Source organism: Oncorhynchus keta, chromosome 32 (assembly GCF_023373465.1).
Source record: "Oncorhynchus keta strain PuntledgeMale-10-30-2019 chromosome 32, Oket_V2, whole genome shotgun sequence".
Classification (NCBI taxonomy): domain Eukaryota; kingdom Metazoa; phylum Chordata; class Actinopteri; order Salmoniformes; family Salmonidae; genus Oncorhynchus; species Oncorhynchus keta.
Window position 1 is genome coordinate 21,917,353 of NC_068452.1, and position 24,231 is coordinate 21,941,583.

Genomic DNA, 24,231 nt, shown 5'->3' on the forward strand with positions numbered 1-24,231 from the left:
TCAACTCTGTATTGTTGGGAAAGGCTCATAAGCATATCTCAGTAAAGTCTACACCTGTTGTATTCAGCGCATGTGACAAATAAAGTGTGAATTGATCTCTCTCTCTCTCTCCTTCTCTCTCACTGCCTTTCTCTCTCTCTCTTATTCCCAACATGTGTAGAACATTCCATAGCAATTTGCCATCAAGCAAGCCGAGCACGTGATTGTCTTTCATCAAAGATTGATATACAGTAGGCGTGTTAGGTCAATAAGAAATGGCTCTCTTCTATGCACGAGTAATAATAGTGTAATATGCAGTTCTTCAGTCACAGATCAACCCCAGCGACAAAGATAAAAGACAATCAAGACATAAACTCCAACAATTACCGTGACCGACGATTGGATTTTCACTGCATCTTGTCAAATGTTTATTGTGTGTTCAGCTCTTATCCGGTTGTGGTTTTTAGTTTTGGGTGTGTAAGTTTAAAGAGGATTTGGAGTGCAAATACTATGACTAATATGATTAGGTTGAGATTTTTGATTAACATATCCCACCTACACAAACACAAATACCAAGATGCATTTAACATTCGGACTCATTCATACAGAAAGAATGCCTTATTCTAGTCCTTATGGCTGAAGGTTGCTGTGTGTCCTGTGTTCACAGCAGTGGAGGCTGCTGAGGGGAGGACGGATAGTAATAATGCCTGGAATGGCTCAAATGGAATGGCATTGATTACATGGAAACCATGTGTTTGATGTATTCGATACCATGCCACCAATTCCTTTTCAGCCGTTTACCACACGAGCCCATCCTCCCAATGAAGGTGCCACCAACCTCCTGTGATTCACAGTTAGTGTTATTGACCAAAACATGAAATTCAGAGGAAATTGTAACAGTACTGTATAAAATCTGTGCAGGGATAAATGTTCATTTCTGATATTGAAAGGTCAAAGGGGATGTGGTTTATTGTCCAATTACCACACAGAAGCAGCGGTGCGTTTGTGAAAGCATTGCGACCTTGGTAAAGAAAGTTCCATGTGTCCATAAGGCTGCCCATTCAAACTGTAAGTGCATGTTTGGCGCCATCTGGTGAAGTCTGAAATCTGGCAGCACTATTACAGCAGTAAGCAACGGTCCAATTACACCAGCACATCTCACAGGATTTACTGTGTCCCAAATGGCACCTTATTCAATTTATAGTGCCCTACTTTTGACCAGGGCCCATAGGGATCTGGTCACAAGTAGTTCACTATATAGGGAACAGGTTGCCATTTGGGATGCATGCAACCTTAGATAATTACATGGGTTTCCAATGCACACATTTGTAGCTCTTGTTCCTTCAGTTGTCATTCCCAGCCACCAATAACCAGCAGACGTTTTGGACATCCAGTATCCACTGGGGTTTCTCAGTCGATGCTGAGTAATTATTGCCCCGCTCGGTTTTTACATGAAAAAAAAGGGTGTGTTACTTTTTCCATTGACAAGTGTGAGTGAGGGAGAGGTTTGTGAAGCTGGGGTGTGTCAAAGGCTGTGTCACAATGCATTGCTGTGATAGGTTGGTACCAGGCTGTGAGGAATCTGTTGCAGGTCAGTGCATGCACATGTACAGATGCAGAACCCACATCTTACCCAGACCTGCCATGTTTTCAATTTGTTCTCCCTCATCATGTCAGAGCACAAAACACAGTACAGAATGTGCTATGAGTGTTGTAGTGCTGGCTGTATGGATAGCGTTTGTTACAACAGTCTCATTGGCACAAATCCCTTACACTTTTTCTCAAATCTAAAATATCTTCTCCCTTAGTATTGGATGTAAAAGAACTAGCAGTAGTCAGTAGAACACTGGCAAATACAGGAAAAGTCCAAACTATTACATTGGAATGCAGTATTTCCTGTTCTTCATTATTTTCTCGTCTGCTCTCGTTCAAAATTATGCCTCATTTTCTGTGTGCCGTGCCACACCTGTGTTTGTGCACGAACACGCAAAAGTGTAATCGGAGTAGATGTGACTTCAGCCAATTCCTCCTCTCCTCCACCAGTCTGGGGAAACACGAATCTACTCTACTCTGCCTGACACAACTGGAGTTTTCTGAACTTAGAAGGTGAATATCTTTACATTGTCTTCATCATAATTCACATCTTCTGCCTGCTATAATATTTAGCAAGCGGTGCATTGGGATCAGAATGGTTTGTTTGCTACCTTGCCTAGATTTTTAGAAACATGCATCTGCCTGCAAACCGTTCTGAGGTTCGAGTTTTAAAGGGAAGATTAAAGAGATTTTTAATGAATGTTATTTTGATTGTGTTGGCAAAGCTACTCTCATGAGAGAAATATTATGTCTTCAGCTGTCATTATCTTTACACTCCAGACGTACTCTGTTTCCACACATCTAAATACCACTATACAGCTTTTTTCCCCCTCTAACTCGCTCAGACCAGCCAAGATGCCAGAGAACGCAGAGGCCGTTTCAGCCACTCTAACCACCAACAGGAACTGTACTATAGAGCTCACCAATGTCTCCACCGGTTACTGTCTCATCAACCCCAAGTATGTTGTCGTTCAATACTCTAATCTCCTTACATTACATACACCACTATGGAAAATAAATGAATTAGCCAAATAACAAACCAGCTGTCCATCCCCAGATTGTTATTTGTCTGTTACTTTTCGGTGGAATTTCTCAGAGTAAATATATTTTATGACAGGCTTCTCTTGGGATGGGTGGTTTTCATGTGTAACGTGGCTTTGAGTACATCCACCTATCCATCATGAAGTGACACAATGTGGCTCATTGCACACCGCGTGCTGGCTCACTCTGTGTTGCTTACCAATCCATAGCAGCACTCACACTCCATCCATCAGCACAGAGTGGCTGGGCAGAAAGAAAGGAACAGTGAAATGACTCAAAGTAGAGGGACAGTGAAAAAGTGTAGAGTCACACAACTTTAAGTCCAGTTGTAAAGGTTTTGCATTTGATCAGCAACATGAATGTTCAGATAATTAATTTGAACTTTAATGACTCCCCATTCCCATTACTAACCCCCCAGGGTGTATATGTCCAGTGGTTTCTGCTACCACCCACCTCAGCCCACCGTCCGCACCACCAAGACAGAGGTGTGCTCCTTCACCAAGGATGACGACACAGCCACGGGCGCCGTGGGGGTCCTGACCTACGACCTTTTCCACATGCAGAGCCGCGTGTGCTCAGAACGCATGGCCATCATGTTCTCTGTGCCCTACGACTACAACTTCTACAAGAACTGGCTGGGGGTGGGCGTCTTCGAGGTGGCACGCGCCTGCGACAAGCAACTCTACAACCACATGTACAAGGAGAAGGACTTCAGCAAGTTTGTCCGATCAGAGGCCAGTGGGTCAGGGGTGGAGTACAAGGCCCAACACGTAGACCTGAGGGCCACCATGTCCAATGTTGGGAAGTCCATCATTAAGGTGGAGCTCTATGATCAAATGGGGCACAAATAAGGGTAGACAAGCTGGTAGCTGTGCCATTTTACCAACTCACAGCAGGGAAAGAGTTTATATTTATGCATAATCACGTACTAAATATAATAATCACCCAACGTAGGTGGTTAATGTTATCCAATTAATAAATAGTTATCAACTGGAAGATATTACTGTCTAATTGTTCACAATACTTGATTCTTCTTTTCCTGCTCCTGTACATGTTTGTTTTAATAAAACATTGAACAATGAATTGGTGTAAGATGTTTTAGTGATAACCTTTAACATGCACTTACACACCTGATCTACTGAACAGTTTCACGTATCATTAGTATTTACCATTAAGAATAAAGGATTGTACATTGAATTCCGTTTCCTAGAACTGTCCGTTTTTAATGAATCACAAAGGAGACGTTATACTCGCCATAATACAATAATCCCATGTGATCCAGTGACTATTGGCTCAGAATTGATCATTATCCTGTCAGGATTTATATGGTTGTTGGTCTCCTGCCTTGTCCAACGCCCTGTAGAACTGCACCATATAAGAGATGACCGTAGCTTCAGGGGTGCATGAATTGACTTGTTCAGCTTATTCAGTGCCTCTGTTGCACAATACCATTGCAACAGAGGGGGGGGGGGGAGTGAAAAAAAAGGTCCCTCCTTTCAGGTGCGTTTTTACTCAACTAAATTCTGGAGCTGAGAGAACACGCTGAGAGAAGTCTTTTACAGGTGAGATAATACCCATATTACTTTTACAGGTAAGATATTACTCCTATTACTTTTACAGGTAAGATAATACTCCTATTACTTTTACAGGTAAGATATTACTCCTATTACTTGTACAGGTAAGATATTCCTCCTATTACTTTTACAGGTAAGATATTACTCCTATTACTTTTACAGGTAAGACATTACTCCTTTTCATGGCCACTATGAGTATTACTGGAATAAGTAGAACTAGAGGTTATATAATAATTGTAAGGGTGACAGTATTCCACCTACATTTGAACACTTTCAATAATCTATTTTTTAACACAAATCCTATTTCCATTTGGTTCTCCCACCGGTAACCATTGGTATGATGACAATTTGTAGATTCATTATTGGGCATACGTGAATCTGTTCGTGCAATTTAACATGTCGGACATCCGTTTGATTTGCAACCTTTTCCCTGCAAATGAAAGTGGAGATGATTTTCTCTCGGATTCCCCTCTCTAAACTGGCTATTGCACGGTTACTTAGTAATGTAATTAAAAAGCCAGGCTTCCTAATGAGCCGAGCAGAGTGAGGCAGCCGCTCTGTTATCGTTGAGAACTGCCTTGAAATCTTCCTTATTACACACAGCTCTCAGGCATTTCTGACATCTCCCATTCTAAACTGGCTGTTTACTGCCTGTGCGTGTCGTGTGTCATCAGTCAAACGGCCAACAGAGAAGAAATTGCTGTTGAAAAGTGAAGACTGTTCTCTACTGTATTTCATTCTGAGAAAAAACCTCTTGACACTGAGCACGGCATGTCGTAACAAAGAGTCAAGGGTTTCAGAGGGACACTTACAGTAACTGTATTCTACAGTACATTTTTGGGCAGAATTGGATCAGATATGAATACAGATCCTCTTGGCATCCCAGGGGGTCAACCACAGATGTATTTCTGCACAGCAGTCTAACTGAAAGGCTTAACCCTGCTGGCCTCTGTATTTTAGAAATAAAGAGGTACATATCAGAACCACTCCAAAATGGCAGAGTCAGCCGAAGCCGTGGTCGCTAACCTGAGCAGCAAGAGGAATGTCACCATTGAGATCACCAATCTCACAAACAACTACTGTCTCATAAACCCAAAGTGAGTGCACACCTTACCAAACTGTTGTTATTGTCACGCTGTACAAGGAAATGTTGAAAGCATAACGTTGTGCGTGTCTCCTCACTAGGGTATTCCTGGAGAGTGGGGAAACCTACAACCCTCCCCAACCCACAGTGCGGCCACTAAAGATCGAAGTCTGCACATTCAGCAAATCAAGCGCCAAGGCAACGGGCAGCTATGGCGTTCTGACCTATGACCTCTTTGAGAGGTCCCGGAACGACTACATCGAGACGGTGGCCCTCATGTTCGGTGTGCCCTGGGACTACAACATCTACAAGAACTGGTTCGCCGTGGGCATCTTCAACAAGGGCCGAGCCTGTGATGCGTCACTGTATAAAGAGATGTACAACGAAAAGGACCAGAAAGGATTCATAAGAGAAGAAGCCAATGGCTCAGGGATCAGCTACGAAGGGAACTACCTGGACATCAAGGCCACCATGTCCCCCATGGGCAGGGCCATCATGAAGGTGGAGGTATGGGACAAGCTGTTCACTCCCAGCCAGCAGGCCCACTAAGGGGAACCTCCAGACTCCACCCTCTCCACCAGCACTACAGTATACCTCTGCTGTGTTGAACCTCTGTAACCAATCCCTCCACCATTAGATATTACTTTCCTGACGTACTGCTACTGTTTGTATGTTTGGTTGCTGACTGAATTTCCAGACATCACCTTTCAGTAAATCTGCTTAAGATCACAGTTTAGTTTGCTTATGAATCCAGGCAGAAGCGATATCTGCTCTTTTCTGTAGAGATCACTGTTCTGTTCATCTCTCAGTAGCATCCTCTTTCAACTGGCATCTTCTCTAGAAATGTAAATCAAACAATGACTCACCGGAGGACGAGGGTGCATAGCTCTCTTAACAACACATGGCCAGGAGCTGTCTCTGTCTGTATCTACTTATGGCAATGATAGTCTATGGAATAAATGTTGTTGTTTTGCTAAAGCTATTTGTGTTTGATGAGTTTCTCTCTATTGATTGAGCCTGGAAATATTATGCAACACTGGCCCTGAAGGAAAATTATACTGGCCTTCAATGGATAGCTAATACTCATATGAAGTCTTCCACTTCTGAATAACATTATGCATTGCATACCATGCAGGTTATGTGCAGAGGTGGAAAAAGTACTCAATTGTCATACTTGAGTAAAAGTAAAGATACCTTAATCTTAATCTAAAAGTATTTGGTTTTAAATATACTTAAGTATCAAAAGTAAATGGAATTGCTCAAATGTATTTAAGTACCGAAAGTAAAAGTATAAATCATTTCAAATTCTTTATTTTAAGCAAACCAGACGGGGCAATCTTCTTGTTTATTTATTGACGGATAGCCAGGGGCACACTCCAACACTCAGACATCATTTACAAACAAAGCATTTGTGTTTAGTGAGTCCGCCAGATCAGAGGCAGTAGGGATGACCTGGGATGTTCTCTTGATAAGGGTGTGAATTGGAACATCTGTTACCCGATTCAGGAGATTCATGAAACTAGGCGAGTCACAAGTCACGACTTCACAGGAGAGCCGTTTGAACTTAAAACATTTTTTAAAATCAAAATGCGTTTTTCAGCAGAAATGCCTTCTGGAACATGTGAACTTTCATGTGCCTTAAATAACAAACTTGTATGCCACCTGTAAATATGAATAAAATTGTTACGAGCATTGTTGGTTAAGCCACAGCATTTTTTCCCTATCTAAATGTAACGAGTACTTTTTGGTGTCAGGTAAAATGTATGGAGTAAAAAGTATATTATTTACTTTCGGAATGTAGTGAAGTAAAAGTAAAAGTTGCCAAAAATATAAATAGTAAAGTTTTAAAAAACGACTTAAGTAGTACTTCTAAGCATTTTTGACTTTACACCACTGGTTATGTGCAGTATATAAGGCCATGTTACATTTTCCATCAAATCATTTTTAGACAGGGCCTAGTCTGTAGAGGGTACCTGTGATCAGCTAAATTATAGTGTATCTGTAGCAACATGAGTGACTCACAGAGTTGCAGTGAGTCAATGGCCATGCCTGGCACACCCTATTCCACCCTATGCCACCACATTCAAGGCGTAATGCATGGTTTGCATTGTAGTAACCCTTGAGAAGCACAACCATGTCAATATTAAACCTCTATTGAAAGCAAATGGAGCATTTGAAAGGCTCTTCGGAGGAACAGTAGAGCTGCCGACTGCTTCGAGGGCCTGATGGAGGAGATGACAGCCAGTGAAAAGGAAGTCTATTCCCCCTAACAGCTATCATTCACTAAATCCCAACACAGAGACGAAACCATTATCACTTCTACTTACAGTCTAATTCTAATTCCCTAGCCCCATAGGCAGTGGCATGGGTATTTCTTGAAAAGCTATCAGACCATCAACAATACGGCACCAGCCCCACAATGGGAGTGACTTACACACATAGAGTACACACTTATTATGCTAATAGTACTGCTACGATTGGAGGGATGCAATCATTAACCTTGTGAAAATGAGGGTACTGCTAGGAGAGAACGGTGCAGAAGCTCTTAAATCACATCCCAGTCAGATGTTATTGCGTTTCTAACAGCAAATCCATTTACAATTCCAACTCTGCATTTCTAACTCCCCCCCCCCATTCTGCTTTAGCGACGTTAACTATTTACCGCCACAAAGAGGCCCTGATCAAAGGTTTCTCCTCCCGCTGTAGCATTTACATAATATAGAAGCATAAACTAGCTCTATTTAGGCTCAATCTCAGAAGCGTTGTTGAGTGGTGTATTGAAACAGCGACAGGCACTGCCGCCTATAACAGATGGGGCCACTCGGCAGCGCAAAGCAGCGCTTTTTGTCTGTTACATCTTTGAAAGAGGATAAACTCCCTCACTCCTTTCACATTCTCCCTCTTTCGATCTCCCACATGTATTCACTCATACACCTGCATATACTTATGCATGCTTTCATGTATTGTGTTGTATGTGATTGTGTTTTGTGTGGGTGTGGGCGGGCGTGCGTGCGTGCGTGACTACATTCGTGAGTCTGTTTGTGTGTGGGTGTGTGTGTGTGTATAGACTCATACAATAGTAAGCTTAGCATTTAGTATATTTTCTCAAAAACAGCCAAAGCACAACAACATACACATAAGCCAGTATCACAGGAGTCATTTGGTGGTCAGCTAAAGTCCCTGCTGATTTCCTGTACTTTTACACGTTGATTTGAGGAGAATCAGTTGATTAGAGCTGAACATTCTCCTGTCTCTGGTGTTAAACACAATACTGGCAAGATAATAATGCACCTTCATCTGCTAAATCATTCCATGGTCTGAACTAACGTTACCAATGTATTTATGTATTATTAAAGGGCTGAGAGCCATCTTTATCTGCTTTCAAAGACTGCCACCTAGAGGCTGTCCCAGGTAATGACTTAAACTGCACTACAACAGAACATTAGGGAACATTTATCTAACTAATACTGGGCACAATATATAGAGGTACAACTAACTTCACAGTTAGCTGCCATTGAACAAAAACGAGGAGAAAAGAGGAAGAGAATCCCAAATGTCAGCACAACAAAACAAAATCTCATGATAACAGATTTCAAAGGACACAATATCCTCAAGACAGCCTTCATCAGAGAGGAGGAGGACTGATGTCATACTGAGAGTCAAGGGGTTAGAGTTGAGAGGTCAGCTCACCCAATGTCTCCTCCCTTCAGCAGCCTGCGGTCTTGATGTCCAGCCGGGCCTGGTACTCCTGGGAGCTGTGCTCTGTGTCTGCCATGATCTGGGTCAGCCGGCTCTCCAGACCTGTCACCGACGCCTGTAGGCTCATCATCATAGCTCCGTAGCAAGCTTCCATCTCCGCAAGGCTCCCCTCCATAGAGCCATCTACAACGGCAGGGCCACAGTGAGAACACACAGTGAGAACTGAGCTGAACTCTGATTCCTCATTCCTTCTTGGTTAGGTCTGACTTGGACACTTGTTTTTTCTGGAGGTCATTTTGCATTTATTTTCCAAATAGATGTATGTTCAATCCCTACAGCAGAAAAGCAAGGGGCAAGAGTCGTGATGTCTTTAGCTGAAGTGATCCTTGGCACTGTAAAAATAATTTGTGGCTTGTTTTGAAACTCTTCAGGCCTATTTGTTCTGAGCAACACGATGCATGTTGTAATAGTAAATCATAGGGTCCAAACTGAGAGTCTTATAATGTGACAGGTAAATGAGAAACTAACGTGCCTCCATCCAAGAAGTTCTAAGTCTGCCGTGCTGGGCGTGCCACCTTACCATGGACCTCTCCATCAGTTGTGTTGGGAATGCCACTTTACCACGGAGTGGGGACACTGCAGCTCCAGGTGTCTGGCGGTGGACTGGCCACTCTTCAGCTCTACACTGGTGGTCTACAGGACCTCAGGACTGGAGCTCACCTCCTGCTGCACCTCTTCAGCCTGAGGGAACCAAACACACACAGGTCAACATCGTTAACTCATGAACAAACGTTTCATAGGACATCTATCAAATATGTGACATGAAAACATAATAATAAAGAAGCCACATAAGTATTTATTATTGAGCATCAATTCTGTTGTTTCTTGAATATAAATAATGATCTTGAAATGTTGTGCATTCAGATCCCTGTAGTCACACACTATGGCTACGTCACACATGCACCCCATTCCCTACATAGTGCACTACTTTTTACCAGAGCTCTATGGGCCCTGGTTAAAAGTAGTGCACCCTACAGGAATAGGGTGCAATTTGGGACGTACTCTATGTCTGTGTGTTTGTCCCCTTGCCTTGTTCTTGAACCAGGCCTTGGCCTCTCTACGGCTCTTTGACGCCATGCCCTGGTACTGCTCTCTGATCTCAGTGATGACAGTGTTCAAGCCCTGGTTTCTGCTCTCTGATCTCAGTGATGACAGTGTTCAAGCCCTGGTACTGCTCTCTGATCTCAGTGATGACAGTGTTCAAGCCCTGGTTTCTGCTCTCTGATCTCAGTGATGACAGTGTTCAAGCCCTGGTAGTGCTCTCTGATCTCAGTGATGACAGTGTTCAAGCCCTGGTAGTGCTCTCTGATCTCAGTGATGACAGTGTTCAAGCCCTGGTTTCTGCTCTCTGATCTCAGTGATGACAGTCAAGCCCTGGTAGTTCTCTCTGATCTCAGTGATGACAGTGTTCAAGTCCTAGTACTGCTCTCTGATCTCAGTGATAACAGTGTTCAAGTCCTGGGCTGGGGCCACGTCCACCTCCACCTGCACCTGACCACTCATCGGGGCACGGAACGACATGGTCTTCTAGGAAACAACAACAACATCAACTACATGTGGACAATACCAAAATAAATCATCTAATGACTCCTCACAGCAAAATATGTTAGTCCTTCAATTTCCTTTGTTAATATGGACTCTTTTGATCTAAATTGCTTTTGTTTTATAGATGAGTACTGAAATGCATGGCCTCTAAAGGCAGAAAAAGTGTCCCATACAATAAGGGGATCTGCTGTACCTATGTTATGTCTGAAGGAGTCAGTTATACAATCTTCTGTCCTAGTTCTAATCCTAGTCCTAATTCCAACATATCCTTGACATTCAGGATTTAATTAAGTGCCTGAGGGTGATGGTTTGTAGTGTGATTTCCTTTCCGGTTCATAGAGGTAAATAGCCAGGTAAATACTGATTGTCTTTTCTTATTGTCTGCTAGGCCATTACAATTGTAACTGGATATACTTATTTCACCACTTACCATAATGAGACACAACTTTCAATTCTATTTATCAAAATCTATGTTTGTAAACGTACCATTAAAAAGTAACATGTTGATTTAGTGTCTATAAAGCTGTACCATGATATTTGCATTGCTCCTAAGTAAATCTCCAATTGGTCCACACTATTCCACCCGCTAAAATCCCTCCTCCTCCCGAGTTGGTTTGTTATCCCAATGCCCGGCAGACCACCCCCGACCCCCCGTATCCCATTAGCCTAGAAAAGACTGGTGATCCATCCTTTGAAAAGAGCACACAGTGCCATTTACAGAACAGAAGTAGATCAACTGCCAAATGCATTTCCATTGCCCTCACCTTGATTTGTGTTATATATAGCCATCCAAATATGTATATATATATTTTTTTATCCTGTTTCTTCTTTTCCATAATTAGATATTAATATTTGTAGTAATGTAGGCAATTTATGAAAATTATGTACCTCTCACCAGTCTCGCCATTACCAAAATTACATTATAACAAGCAATTATTATATTAGCAAACAGTTGTTGTGAATCATCCTCTATTGTCCCTAACATCTGGGATATGCACATACACCCACACACTCATACACACTCAACCCTTTCCCCCCACACAACCATAGGCTCACATTCTCAACAGTAGTACCATCCCAGAGCCCAACTCAAGAAAGGCCTTGATTTCCAAACGCATTTACTGTTGCAGCTGCATGAGAAGGCCTGCAAGACTGTGCAAAACAAATGGGAAGAAATTGAAAGATTTTATGAACCATTGTCACGTCCTAGATGATGGAGGTCAAATATACACCTTTCCCTGAAACACCCACAACATAGTCCCCAGTATTGACCATATGCCCAAGCATCTCCATGCAGTCAGACTTTTGATTTTGTGCCACCAGTGTCACAATAATACACCCCCTCTCTGAATGTCCGAGTGTGAACCCCTCCCCATGGGTTACTGCAGCTAGTGTTGCCAGCACTGCCACTGCCTGGGTGGGGGCACCCCACCGAAATCCCCACCGGCTAGGTACAAGGTCATCAAGGTTCCCATTAGCAGCTTTGAGCATTTCCTTGTGTAGTATGCTCTCCCTTTAGGGGGCTTTGGCTTTGCAGGACCAACCCTGCCAAGCAGGCTCAGAATCTTGAGGGGGCAGTACTGCTTTAGGTCTCTGACCGCATTTTGGCTGCATACAGACCGCTTACAGCAGGCCCATAAAACAGTTAGGGACTTCTCCTTAGTATCTGGGTCATGGTGGGTGTCTAGGGTATAAGGTTTTTGACCGTTCCATCAATATAGGTTCATAAATAAATACATTAGATATACAGTGCCTTGCGAAAGTATTCGGCCCCCTTGAACTTTGCGACCTTTTGCCACATTTCAGGCTTCAAACATAAAGATATAAAACTGTATTTTTTTGTGAAGAATCAACAACAAGTGAGACACAATCATGAAGTGGAACGACATTTATTGGATATTTCAAACTTTTTTAACAAATCTAAAACTGAAAAATTGGGCGTGCAAAATTATTCAGCCCCTTTACTTTCAGTGCAGCAAACTCTCTCCAGAAGTTCAGTGAGGATCTCTGAATGATCCAATGTTGACCTAAATGACTAATGATGATAAATACAATCCACCTGTGTGTAATCAAGTCTCCGTATAAATGCACCTGCACTGTGATAGTCTCAGAGGTCCGTTAAAAGCGCAGAGAGCATCATGAAGAACAAGGAACACACCAGGCAGGTCCGAGATACTGTTGTGAAGAAGTTTAAAGCCGGATTTGGATACAAAAAGATTTCCCAAGCTTTAAACATCCCCAGGAGCACTGTGCAAGCGATAATATTGAAATGGAAGGAGTATTAGACCACTGCAAATCTACCAAGACCTGGCCGTCCCTCTAAACTTTCAGCTCATACAAGGAGAAGACTGATCAGAGATGCAGCCAAGAGGCCCATGATCACTCTGGATGAACTGCAGAGATCTACAGCTGAGGTGGGAGACTCTGTCCATAGGACAAAAATCAGTCGTATATTGCACAAATCTGGCCTTTATGGAAGAGTGACAAGAAGAAAGCCATTTCTTAAAGATATCCATAAAAAGTGTTGTTTAAAGTTTGCCACAAGCCACCTGGGAGACACACCAAACATGTGGAAGAAGGTGCTCTGGTCAGATGAAACCAAAATTGAACTTTTTGGCAACAATGCAAAACGTTGTTTGGCGTAAAAGCAACACTGCTCATCACCCTGAACACACCATCCCCACTGTCAAACATGGTGGTGGCAGCATCATGGTTTGGGCCTGCTTTTCTTCAGCAGGGACAGGGAATATGGTTAAAATTGATGGGAAAATGGATGGAGCCAAATACAGGACCATTCTGGAAGAAAACCTGATGGAGTCTGCAAAAGACCTGAGACTGGGATGGAGATTTGTCTTCCAACAAGACAATGATCCAAAACATAAAGTAAAATCTACAATGGAATGGTTCAAAAATAAACATATCCAGGTGTTAGAATGGCCAAGTCAAAGTCCAGACCTGAATCCAATCGAGAATCTGTGGAAAGAATTGAAAACTGCTGTTCACAAATGCTCTCCATCCAACCTCACTGAGCTCAAGCTGTTTTGCAAGGAGGAATGGGAAAACATTTCAGTCTCTCGATGTGCAAAACTGATAGAGACATACCCCAAGCGACTTACAGCTGTAATCGCAGCAAAAAGAGGTTCTACAAAGTATTAACTTAAGGGGCCTGAATAATTTTGCACGCCCAATTTTTCAGTTTTTGATTTGTTAAAGTTTGAAATATCCAATAAATGTCGTTCCACTTCATGATTGTGTCCCACTTGTTGTTGATTCTTCACAAAAAAATACAGTTTTATATCTTTATGTTTGAAGCCTGAAATGTGGCAAAAGGTCGCAAAGTTCAAGGGGGCCGAAGGCACTGTATCATTTATGTAAAAATGTAGTTCCCCATGATAGGACAACAAATCAATTAAATGTATAATTTATTTTAAAACAGTTCCACCATGAAGGGACAATAAATAAATAAGACATATAATTCATTATAAAAAGTATATCCCATCATCTGAGCAACATTGAAAGCTCTCTCACACCCCCGCTCACAGCAATACATTGGTTCTGGGATATGCAACCATTTCATTTCTCACTCAACGCCATACTTTCCCAAACATAACAAAAATAAATAAACACACACCACACCATCCACACATACTGTGCCTTCTGTTTACTGAGTGATCTTCACCATGCTGAATTAGTGCTTGTCTGTTCCAATTAGTTATGTTTGAAGATATATACAAAAGCTATATTTTTTATTGTATTGTTACAATCCATAACCGGGCGAGAATTGTGTTTCATTATTTTACTCGTTTATAAGAACTTTGTACTTTTTTAAATAACCATGGAGTAGTCTTTGTGTCTCTGAATAACTGGTTATCAATATATAGTTTATCAACGACGAGAGCTTCTCGTTTCCCTTTTAATATATTTTCCTTGACAATTGGATACAGAACTTTACACCGTTCTGCAATTTCCTTTGGGAACTGATCATTCATGCCAATTTTGGTTCCAGCAAGTATTTTACCCAGGCCGTTAACCATTATTTTATATTTGCCCTCTCTGTCCGAAGCGGTGTACAGGTTCGAGTGGGATTGTGTCGATAGCTTTGCGTGGAATCTGAAGCACTGTAAGGAGGAACTCTCAAACTACAGATTCAGGAACTTCTCCTTCTTTCTCTTGGATACCAGTAAGTACCAGCTTCTCTCGCATGGATCTAGTCTTCATGTCAAGTAAGACTTCTTCAGAACGATGTTCTCCTTTTTAAATTCATTCACTTCAGTTTCAATCTTATTGACTGTCCCTTTCAGCTTGTGTGTTTCCTTCTCCAATGTCGCAGCTTTTTCGTCACTCATCTCGAGGCTTGACTTCAACTCTTTGATACCCAGTTTGTCATTTATTGATTTTAACAGATCGGTTTCGACTTTTTACCATTGCTGGTGGTGAAAATATGAAATCATCTGTGTCTGTAGAAGAGTCACGTTTTCGTTTTGAAACTGGTTCCCCTCTTACCCTCCGCAATGTTTGGGTGTTGCTTGTTTTCGTAATATTTTGTTGACAAATTTCTCTAGTCTTAAGATTTGTTTTGTGTTCTTATCCAGATTGTGTAGTGCTAATATTTAGTCTAACTTGCCGATATTGAATATTACGTTTTTATCTTGAGGTGCTCTACATAACTACATTCAGTCCGCCATTACCTATCTCAGTATAGGAGTTGGCAAGACAACACAGACAGATCTGGGACCAGGCTACCCTACTGTACTACGAGACCCACCTTCTTATGGCTCTCCTTGAGGTAAACTACCCCCTCCTTCACGTTCTCCAGCTGCATCTCCAGGTCGCTCCTGGCCAGGGACATCTCCCCCAGCATCCTCTTCAGCCCCCACGATGTCAGCCTCCACAGACTGGGGCAGGCCAGACTCACTCTCAAACCGTGTGGTTGACACTTAGTTTGGACTCCAGTTGATCAAATTATACTATCAATATATAATATGATATCTGACATTTCAGCAATTGTAATGCTATGGAGTAATGTTGTTTTATTCATTCCTGAAATATTCAGATCAATTTGAGTAAAAAGGGTAAATAATTGCTGATAGCTTATATGTTAGACTCACTGGATTCTGAAGCCAGTTTGGTGTTATCCACTGGTAGGGCCAATTCTGCCACTACAGTGCTGGTTGCAAAGAACTTTACACAGAGAAAAGTATCAGGTTTCAGGTTATATTATCTCACGCCACTGTAGACACCTTTCCATTTCATCATTAAATAGTTTGGCATGGCACCAATGTTATTTTGCATAGGTCCCAATATGTAATGAATGCCTCTGTGCTCAGTAAATGCAGAAACTAATTGCAGATACTCTCGTTAATCTTGTGTATTGTAAAAGTCTTGGCTGGCAGCTGCTGTAACCTGGGAGTTGAAGGAATAAAGGCGACCAGCACTCCCAAATGATATTCATGCCATGTACAGTGACACAACCAAATCTATCAGCATTTGTGAGTTTTCTCCATCTTAATTCATGCATGTTTTGGCCATCATAGTAAACCTACAAGACACATACCTTGGAGTGGAACTCGTCAATGGGCACTTGATGGGTGCTGATGTCCCTGGTGTCGACCTTGACGTGGCTGAGCCCCTGCTCCCTGAACTGCAGCTCCGGCTTGGTGTTGGCCTCATCCAGGGTGGCAACCCTCTCCAGGTATGTACCCAGGTGCTCCTCTGCCTCCTCCAGCCCCACCATCCATGGAGAAGCCACCGAAGATCATCCCTCCATCACCTCAAGAGCCAAAGCCCCCACCTATGGAAGTGAATCAGCCCCCACCAGCAGAGGAGGAGGCTGTAGTGGAGGAGATGTGAATCCCCTTACCTCCGGTCCCTGTGTACACACTTCCAGACCTCCCGGAAATCATGGACATGCCCATATCAGAGCATGAGGAGTTGAAGCCTCCCCATGGAGGCTCCTGAGCTTAGCATGACTCCAATGCTAGAGAAGCTGCGGCTGCGAATGGAGAACGTGACCATAATGACATCAGAGAGTGCAAAAAGCATGGTCTCTGGTGGGAGATGCACTGCAAGCGGGGTGCAGTTGGGGTCTCTCTGTGAAACACTGTTATTAATGGGCATGTGGAATGTGCTGACTGGGGTCTGCCTTGAGCCATCTCAGTATTTTCATGTTCACGATCACAGGGTCTCGCTCTCACACACACTCTCTCTCTCTCTCTCTCTCTGTCTCCTGTCTCTGTCTCTGTCTCTGTCTCTGTCTCTCTCTCTCTCTCTCTCTCTCTCTCTCTCTCTCTCTCTCTCTCTCTCTCTCTCTCTTTTTATTTATTTTATCTAATCTTATCTCTCTATTTATTTATTTTATCTTATCTCTTTATTTATTTATTTTATCTAATCTTATCTCTCTATTTATTTATTTTATCTCTTTATTTATTTATTTTATCTTATCTCTCTATTTATTTATTTTATCTTATCTCTTTATTTATTTGATCTTATCTTATCTCTCTATTTATTTATTTTATCTTATCTCTCTATTTATTTATTTTATCTTATCTCTCTATTTATTTATTTTATCTTATCTCTCTATTTATTTTATCTAATCTTATCTCTCTATTTATTTTATCTATCTAATCTATCATCAGACATATACTCTGACCCTGCTGGGAGTATCTTTGTTTTCCAGAGTCCATGTAAAAAAGGGCTATGAAATAAAAACTCATCTGTTTCCCCTTGGTTGCTATGTGTTGTGCTAACTTGTCATATTGGGGATGAGTAACATGTCTCTCTCTCTGCCTTTCCTCTGCCGTCCCTTATTGCAAGACCAATACACTACATTTCACAATTACTAATTAGTGGCTTGCATAGGCCATTTACCGAATTACCTTTAAACATTGACACACGGTCTGCATGTAAGTGAAAAGGTTCTATTGAATAGTTGCTGTGTATTTCCATATCCTCAGACTGTGCTCTCTCATCCTCACATTGGCTAAATGATGAACGCCAGCTCTCTGTCTGGGACTGATCCTCTGACAGCAAGACAGACAGGAGATCAATACAAACCACTGCCCAACCCGTCTTTGTTCTGTGCATTGGCTTTTCCTTCTCTTATATCCCCCAACCTAAACCCACCCACTGCGCACAAACTGGTTGAATCAATGTCGTTTCCAGGTCATTTCAATGAAATGACGTTGAACCAACATGGAATAGATGTTGAATTGACGTCTGTGCCCAGTGGGCATGCTCTGCCACTCAGTCCTATCTGTCAGCTAGTCAGCCCATTTCCAGGAAGTCCTCTAGCCCTTTCACTCACAAACATGCCACCCCCTGCCCTCCGACCCCCTCCTCTAACTCTTGTATGTCCAGACGTGCAAACAAGAATGATAGAGTCATAGGTTTACACTACTTAGTGGATGACGGCTCATAATAATGGCTGGAATGGAGTCAATGGAATGGTATCAACCCCATTGTTGATGTGTTTGGTACCATTCCATTGACAGCATTCCAGTCATTATTATGAGCCGTCCTCCCCTCAACAGCCTCCACTGACACTACTGTACAACTGCAAACCGCAGTAACTGCACATTTGGCCAAAGGTTTTGTAGTGTCTGTTTTTATCATGTGTCCTGGTTCAATTATCTTCAGTTTCAGTGAAAATACTGTAGTGTCAAATTTCCAGTAACTACAAAATCCATGTAAAAACCAAGGCAAGCAACAGCAACTTAAGTTACTAAGTGAAGTTACTGCACTCTGGGTTTGTTCCACTGTGTTTTGACTGCAGTTACTGCACTCTGGGTTTGTCCCACTGTGTTTTGACTGCAGTTACTGCAGTTTGCCTATGGTATCGAGTACAGGCCATCCCGATCATGACTCACACACACACCATGAGACAGCAAGTGATCCAGTTGTTACCAGAATAAACAGGGCACAATCCCACGGACCAATTATGGTTGAACTCGCACTGAAATGAAAAAACACCCAGGTAATGTATACGTCGTTTGTGGTCTCGTACCTCCCTCTTTAGTTACAGATTTAGTTCCCGAATGCAATTGGTGACCTTAATGTCATCATTTGCGTATTGATTTAAAAAAAAACACATCGTTGGATCTGTTTGGATGTGTTTACAGACTAAGCTTCTTCTTCCTTTAGGTTATCCCACCAAGGTGAAATCAAAGGATTTGAAAAGCATGAATGAATTCAAGGACATGTGTTTGTCAGAAACGACTGGTGTTGCGTGTCAGTGAACGGGTCCACAGAGGGGTGTGTACACCATATGGATGAGGTTGAATCAAATTGAATCAAGTTGAATCAACAATCAAACATACAAGTCTGAGTTGAGCTTTCTTAAATGAAACATCAAATCTATTGTTGTTTTGGGTTGTTTATCAAAGTCAGCTGGCTAACGTATTGATCCTGCTTTGTGGCTTAACCCTCTGGTCCTTTCCCAGGGAGGGAAGCAGGGAGAAGAGACGAGAACAGCCGCCAGTGACGTGTCAGCCTATGTCCGCAGTAGATCTAGGAAACGATGTGGCCGGGAGAAGTCTCTTCTATATCGCTTGACTTGAATCTTTAATCTGCATGTTGAGACGTCTCACAACATTATTTGAACAATGTTGTCGATCTTCAAAACAGTGTACACAAGGCACGGATCCCTGGGGTATTTTGCATAACAGTAAATGCATTTTTTAAAATGTAGTTGTTGTCTCAAAACAGTAAACACATTCATCAAAACTAGAATGATAATACACGATCAAAAGAACGCGACTGCCTGCAATAAACAATCATACCTCTTGAGTCAAGTTGAGAAAAAAAAATTGTTAGTCTACATCCGATGTAATCAATAGATCTTCATTGCAGACACATCTTGATGATCCAAATACATTATGATGATCAAAATAGGAAAAGCAACGATTAAAAGGTGCAACTACTCTCCTTTATGCATATTTCACCAAACAATTTTGTGCACATCAAATCAAATATTGTTTCTGATCAAAAAGGAAATTAGCAAAAAACTATGAAATAGCAGATATAAACCATGTAGTAACCAAAAAAGTGTTAAAAAATATTTTATTTAGGTTCTTCAAAATAGCCACCCTTTGCTTTGATGACAGATTTGCATTCTCTCAACCAGCTTCACCTGGAATGCTTTCCCAACGGTTTTGAAGGAGTTCCCACATATGCTGAGCACATGTTGGCTGCTTTTCCTTCACTCTGCGGTCCACCTCATCACAAATCATCCCAATTGGGTTGAGGTTGGGTGATTGTGGATGCCAGGTCATCTGATGCAGTACTCCATCACTCTCCTTCTTGGTCAAATAGCCCTTACACAGCCTGGAGGTGTGTTGGGTCGTTGTCCTGTTGAAAAACAAATGATAGTCCCAAGTGCAAACCAGATGGGATGGCGTATCGCTGCAGAATGCTGTGGTAACCATGCTAGTTAAGTGTGCCTTGAATTCTAAATAAATCACATACAGTGTCACCAGCAAAGCACTCCCACACCATCACACCTCCTACTCCATGCTTCACGGTGGGAACCACACATGCAGAGATCATCCGCTCACCTAGTCTGCGTCTCACAAAGACAGCGGTTGGAACCAAAAAATTGGAATCAACTGACCAATGGACAGATTTCCACCAGTCTAATGTCGATTGCTTGTGTTTCATGGCCCAAGCAAGTCTCTTCTTCTTATCTTTGTCCTTTAGTAGTGGTTTCTTTGCAGTAATTCGACCATGAAGGCCTGATTCACACAGTCTCCTCTGAACAGTTCATGTTGAGATGTGTCTGTTACTTGAACTCTGTGAAGCATTTAGTTGGGCTGCAATCTGAGGTGCAGTTAACTCTAATGAACGTATCTTCTGCAGCATAGATAACTGTGTGTCTTCCTTTTCTGTGGTGGTCCTCATGAGAGCCAGTTTCATCATAGCACTTGATGGTTTTTGAGACTGCACTTGAAGAAACTTTCAGTTGTTGAAATTTTCCGGATTGACTGACCATCATGTCTTAAAGTCATGATGGACTGTAGTTTCTCTATGTTTATTTGAGCTGTTCTTGCCATAATATGGACTTGGTGTTTAGCCAAATAGGTCTATCTTCTCTATTTCATCCCTACCTTGTCACAACACTACTGATTGGCTCAAACGCATTAAGAAGAAAATAAATTCCACAAATTAACTTTTAAGAAGGCACACCTGTTATTAATTGAAATGCATGCTTACCTCGAAGTGGTAGGCCACAGTGCTGTCTGTCCTCTGTTGCACTCACTGCCTAGTTCCAAACTGCCTCTGGAAGCAACATCAGCACATAAAATGGGTTTCCATGGCCAAGCAGCCGCACACAAGCCTAAGATCACCATGCGCAATGCAAAGCGTCGGCTGGAGTGGTGTAAACCACTGGAGCAGTGGAAACAAGTCCTCTGGAGTGATGAATGACGCTTCACCATCTGGCAGTCTGACGGACAAATCAGGGTTTTGTGGATATCAGGAGAACGCGACCTGCCTGAATGCATAGCACCAACTGTACAGTTTGGTGGATGAGGTATAACGGTCTGGGGCTGTTTTTCATGGTTCGGGCTAGGCTTCTTAGTTCCTGTGAAGCATACAATGACATTCTAGATGATTGTGTACTTCCAACTTTGTGACAGTTTGGGGAAGGCCCTTTCCTTTTTCAGCATGACAATGCCCCTGTGCACAAAGTGAGGTCCAGAAATGGTTTGTCGAGATCAGTGTGGAAGAACTTGACTGGCCTGCACAGAGCCCTGACCTCAACCCCATCGAACACCTTTGGGATGAATTGGAACGCCGACTACGAGCCAGGCCTAATCACCAAACATCAGTGCCCGACCTCACTAATGCTCTTGTGGCTGAATGGAAGCAAGTCCTCACAGCAATGTTCCAACATCTAGTGGAAAGCCTTCCCCCCTTTGAGATGTTCGACAAGCAGGTTTCCAGATACATTTGGTCATGTAGTGTATGTAGACACTGGTTCAGTGCTGGAGATGATGAACATGATGTTGAAAAAAGGAGGAATTGCCCTTTAACATCATGCTCTTATTGTTTATGCATGTAGATTAATCTCATATAAAGTGTTTGTTTTTGCTGTTATATGATCAAAAAAATACACAATAAGATCTCTGTATGAAGAGCACTGTGTTAAGGGTACAGGTGGTTTGATTATGTGGTTTTGAAGAATAAAGAAACAAAAGGTTTTTGAAAATGTTGCCCTCACTACCCCTCTCCCAGATGAGTTGCTCCCAGAGACACTAGAATCCATAAAGGCAAAGCTCTGTTGTGATATAAGACATCTTCACTGGAGTGTTGACAACAAACAGCTGTTTGGATTGGTTATTTTGGAGTGTTGTTACTGATTGATCTGTGACGCTATGATGGAGCTGGTCAAATCTATTTGGGTGCCTGGGCTGCTGGAAGTGCAACGATAGCGGCCATCCAGAAGATCTCACCTATGCTTGAGGCAGAATCCACGTTAGGGGCTCTGATGGGGCAGTATGGGCAGCTGGGGTATCTCGTGTTGCAGCAGGGAGAAGGTTTGGAGTAGGAGCAGCAGGAGCAACTGGGACAGCAGTATGGGCAGCTGGGGTATCTCGTGTTGCAGCAGGGAGAAGGTTTGGAGTAGGAGCAGCAGGAGCAACTGGGACAGCAGTATGGGCAGCTGGGGTATCTCGTGTTGCAGCAGGGAGAAGGTTTGGAGTAGGAGCAGCAGGAGCAACTGGGACAGCAGTATGGGCAGCTGGGGTATCTCGTGTTGCAGCAGGGAGAAGGTTTGGAGTAGGAGCAGCAGGAGCAACTGGGACAGCAGTATGGGCAGCTGGGGTATCTCGTGTTGCAGCAGGGAGAAGGTTTGGAGGAGAAGGTTTGGGCAGTAGGAGCAGGGAGAAGGTTTGGAGTAGGAGCAGGAGCAACTGGGACAGCAGTATGGGCAGCTGGGGTATCTCGTGTTGCAGCAGGGAGAAGGTTTGCAGCAGGGGGACAGCAGTATGGGCAGGTTTGTGTTGCAGTTTGGAGGAGCAGCAGGAGCAACTGGGACAGCAGTATGGGCAGCTGGGGTATCTCGTGTTGCAGCAGGGAGAAGGTTTGGAGTAGGAGCAGCAGGAGCAACTGGGACAGCAGTATGGGCAGCTGGGGTATCTCGTGTTGCAGCAGGGAGAAGGTTTGGAGTAGGAGCAGGAGCAGGGACAGCAGTATGGGCAGCTGGGACAGCAGGGAGAAGGTTTGGAGTGGGGAGCAGGGACAGCAGTATGGGCAGCTGGGGTATCTCGTGTTGCAGCAGGGAGAAGGTTTGGAGTAGGAGCAGCAGGAGCAACTGGGACAGCAGTATGGGCAGCTGGGGTATCTCGTGTTGCAGCAGGGAGAAGGTTTGGAGTAGGAGCAGCAGGAGCAACTGGGACAGCAGTATGGGCAGCACTTAATACTTTTCTGTCTGTTGGAGGACAGGTGAGAATGTACAGGATGTTACTAAAGTTGGTCTGCCGCTGAGATTCCACTCATGACGGCCTATTATGTCAGAGTGAAGTGAGTACTTTGCGAAAGAAAGATGTGCTCAGAGAACTATCTCAAATTGCTTATATTATTTGCATCAAAATAGTTTGGGATTCAGATTAATCCTGTATGTTTCATGACATAATAGTTAACTATACTAACCAGGAATTTAGATATACCTGGTATATGTATCAAAATGTATCTAATATTTTGCAATAATCTTGAATCGAATGAATGAGGGACTGAACACAGACCCAAAGTGTCTTTGCGTTTCAAAGGGTTTCCGTCTTTAAATGACTTTTTTATTAAAGAAATTTGCACATTTAATCCAAATCATTTTGAATGTCTGGATGGAATAGCTTTGAAATGTTATTTGAGAGACTAACCTCTAGAGGGCAATGTTTTGCAAGAAGAAAGAAATCACGTTTTTCAAAGTAGTCTAGCCAAGCAAGCCTCTTAATAAATGACTCCTTACTCACTTAAGGTAGTCCATCGCATTTGATGATGACATCCACTACTGCTTGTGGGTTTGCTGAAGACTGTATAATCTGATGTGGTATGCACACAGTCAGAGCACACAATGGCCCGTTCAGTCCTTTTTCCCTCAGAGCCCACACCATGTGGAATGGTCCGTGGCAACAGCCTTTATGAAGGCAGAGTTTACCCCACACTTCTTTAGTGAGTGTCTTCAAGGGATCCTTTAGACTGCTTTTTCTGCCCAGTGCGACGGCCCAGTTGTAGCTGTCTGTACTGCATATTTCCAGGAAGGCGGTCCTCTAGCATCCGGATGGCATGGCCAAGTTATCTAAGCTGCTGGTGTGTGATGGACGCCTCAATGCTCCTGCTTTTGTGTCTTTGCAGGATCTCTAAGTGTGAAACACGGTCCTGCCAGGTCACTTTCAAAACGCGTTGGAGGCATTTTATGTGAAAGGACTCCAGTTGTTTTAAGTGTCGACTGAAGACTGTAGATACACACACTGCCCTGGTAGACTGCAACATTGGTGCAGGTTGCGCTTGTTAAAAACTGCTTCCAAGGTATTTAAAGTGTGGCACAATGGCAAGTGAGGAGTCTGAGAAGGAGAATGCGGGTGGTGCAGGTGGAGGATCAGATGACCTGACAAAGGACCTCTGTTTTTGCCCTGTTCTGCTGTATTCTCTCACAGCTGCTGTGAG

The 24,231-nt window shown here is 42.9% G+C and overlaps 2 protein-coding genes and 1 long non-coding RNA gene across 9 annotated transcripts; all 3 read left to right on the top strand.

Annotated features, from left to right (window-relative positions):
* The first annotated feature begins 1,900 nt into the window (after positions 1 to 1,900).
* On the top strand, positions 1,901 to 3,696 carry LOC118365279 (uncharacterized). 2 transcript variants are annotated; one of them, XM_035747369.2, is made up of 3 exons: positions 1,901 to 2,085; positions 2,418 to 2,531; positions 3,032 to 3,696. In XM_035747369.2, exons 1-3 carry the CDS (start codon positions 1,916 to 1,918, stop codon positions 3,462 to 3,464), a joined length of 717 nt encoding a protein of 238 aa, XP_035603262.2. In that variant the 5' UTR covers positions 1,901 to 1,915; the 3' UTR covers positions 3,465 to 3,696. The 2 variants fall into 2 exon arrangements, with proteins under 2 accessions (XP_035603262.2, XP_035603264.2); XM_035747371.2 differs by having other exon boundaries at positions 1,938 to 2,085; positions 2,392 to 2,531.
* Positions 3,697 to 4,044: 348 nt separating this feature from the next.
* LOC118370817 (DELTA-stichotoxin-Hcr4a-like) lies at positions 4,045 to 6,253 on the top strand. 6 transcript variants are annotated; one of them, XM_052490898.1, is made up of 4 exons: positions 4,092 to 4,175; positions 4,263 to 4,291; positions 5,148 to 5,284; positions 5,373 to 6,253. In XM_052490898.1, exons 3-4 carry the CDS (start codon positions 5,181 to 5,183, stop codon positions 5,818 to 5,820), a joined length of 552 nt encoding a protein of 183 aa, XP_052346858.1. In that variant the 5' UTR covers positions 4,092 to 4,175; positions 4,263 to 4,291; positions 5,148 to 5,180; the 3' UTR covers positions 5,821 to 6,253. The 6 variants fall into 6 exon arrangements, with proteins under 6 accessions (XP_052346857.1, XP_052346858.1, XP_035611867.2 ...); XM_052490897.1 differs by lacking the exon at positions 4,263 to 4,291 and having other exon boundaries at positions 4,045 to 4,175; XM_035755974.2 differs by lacking the exon at positions 4,263 to 4,291 and having other exon boundaries at positions 4,154 to 4,204.
* An 8,127-nt stretch (positions 6,254 to 14,380) lies between these two features.
* Positions 14,381 to 16,241, top strand: LOC118364740 (uncharacterized). Its single transcript, XR_004821647.2, has 3 exons — positions 14,381 to 14,755; positions 15,273 to 15,361; positions 16,110 to 16,241. It is a non-coding gene; the product is annotated as an uncharacterized LOC118364740 (long non-coding RNA).
* Positions 16,242 to 24,231: the final 7,990 nt, after the last annotated feature.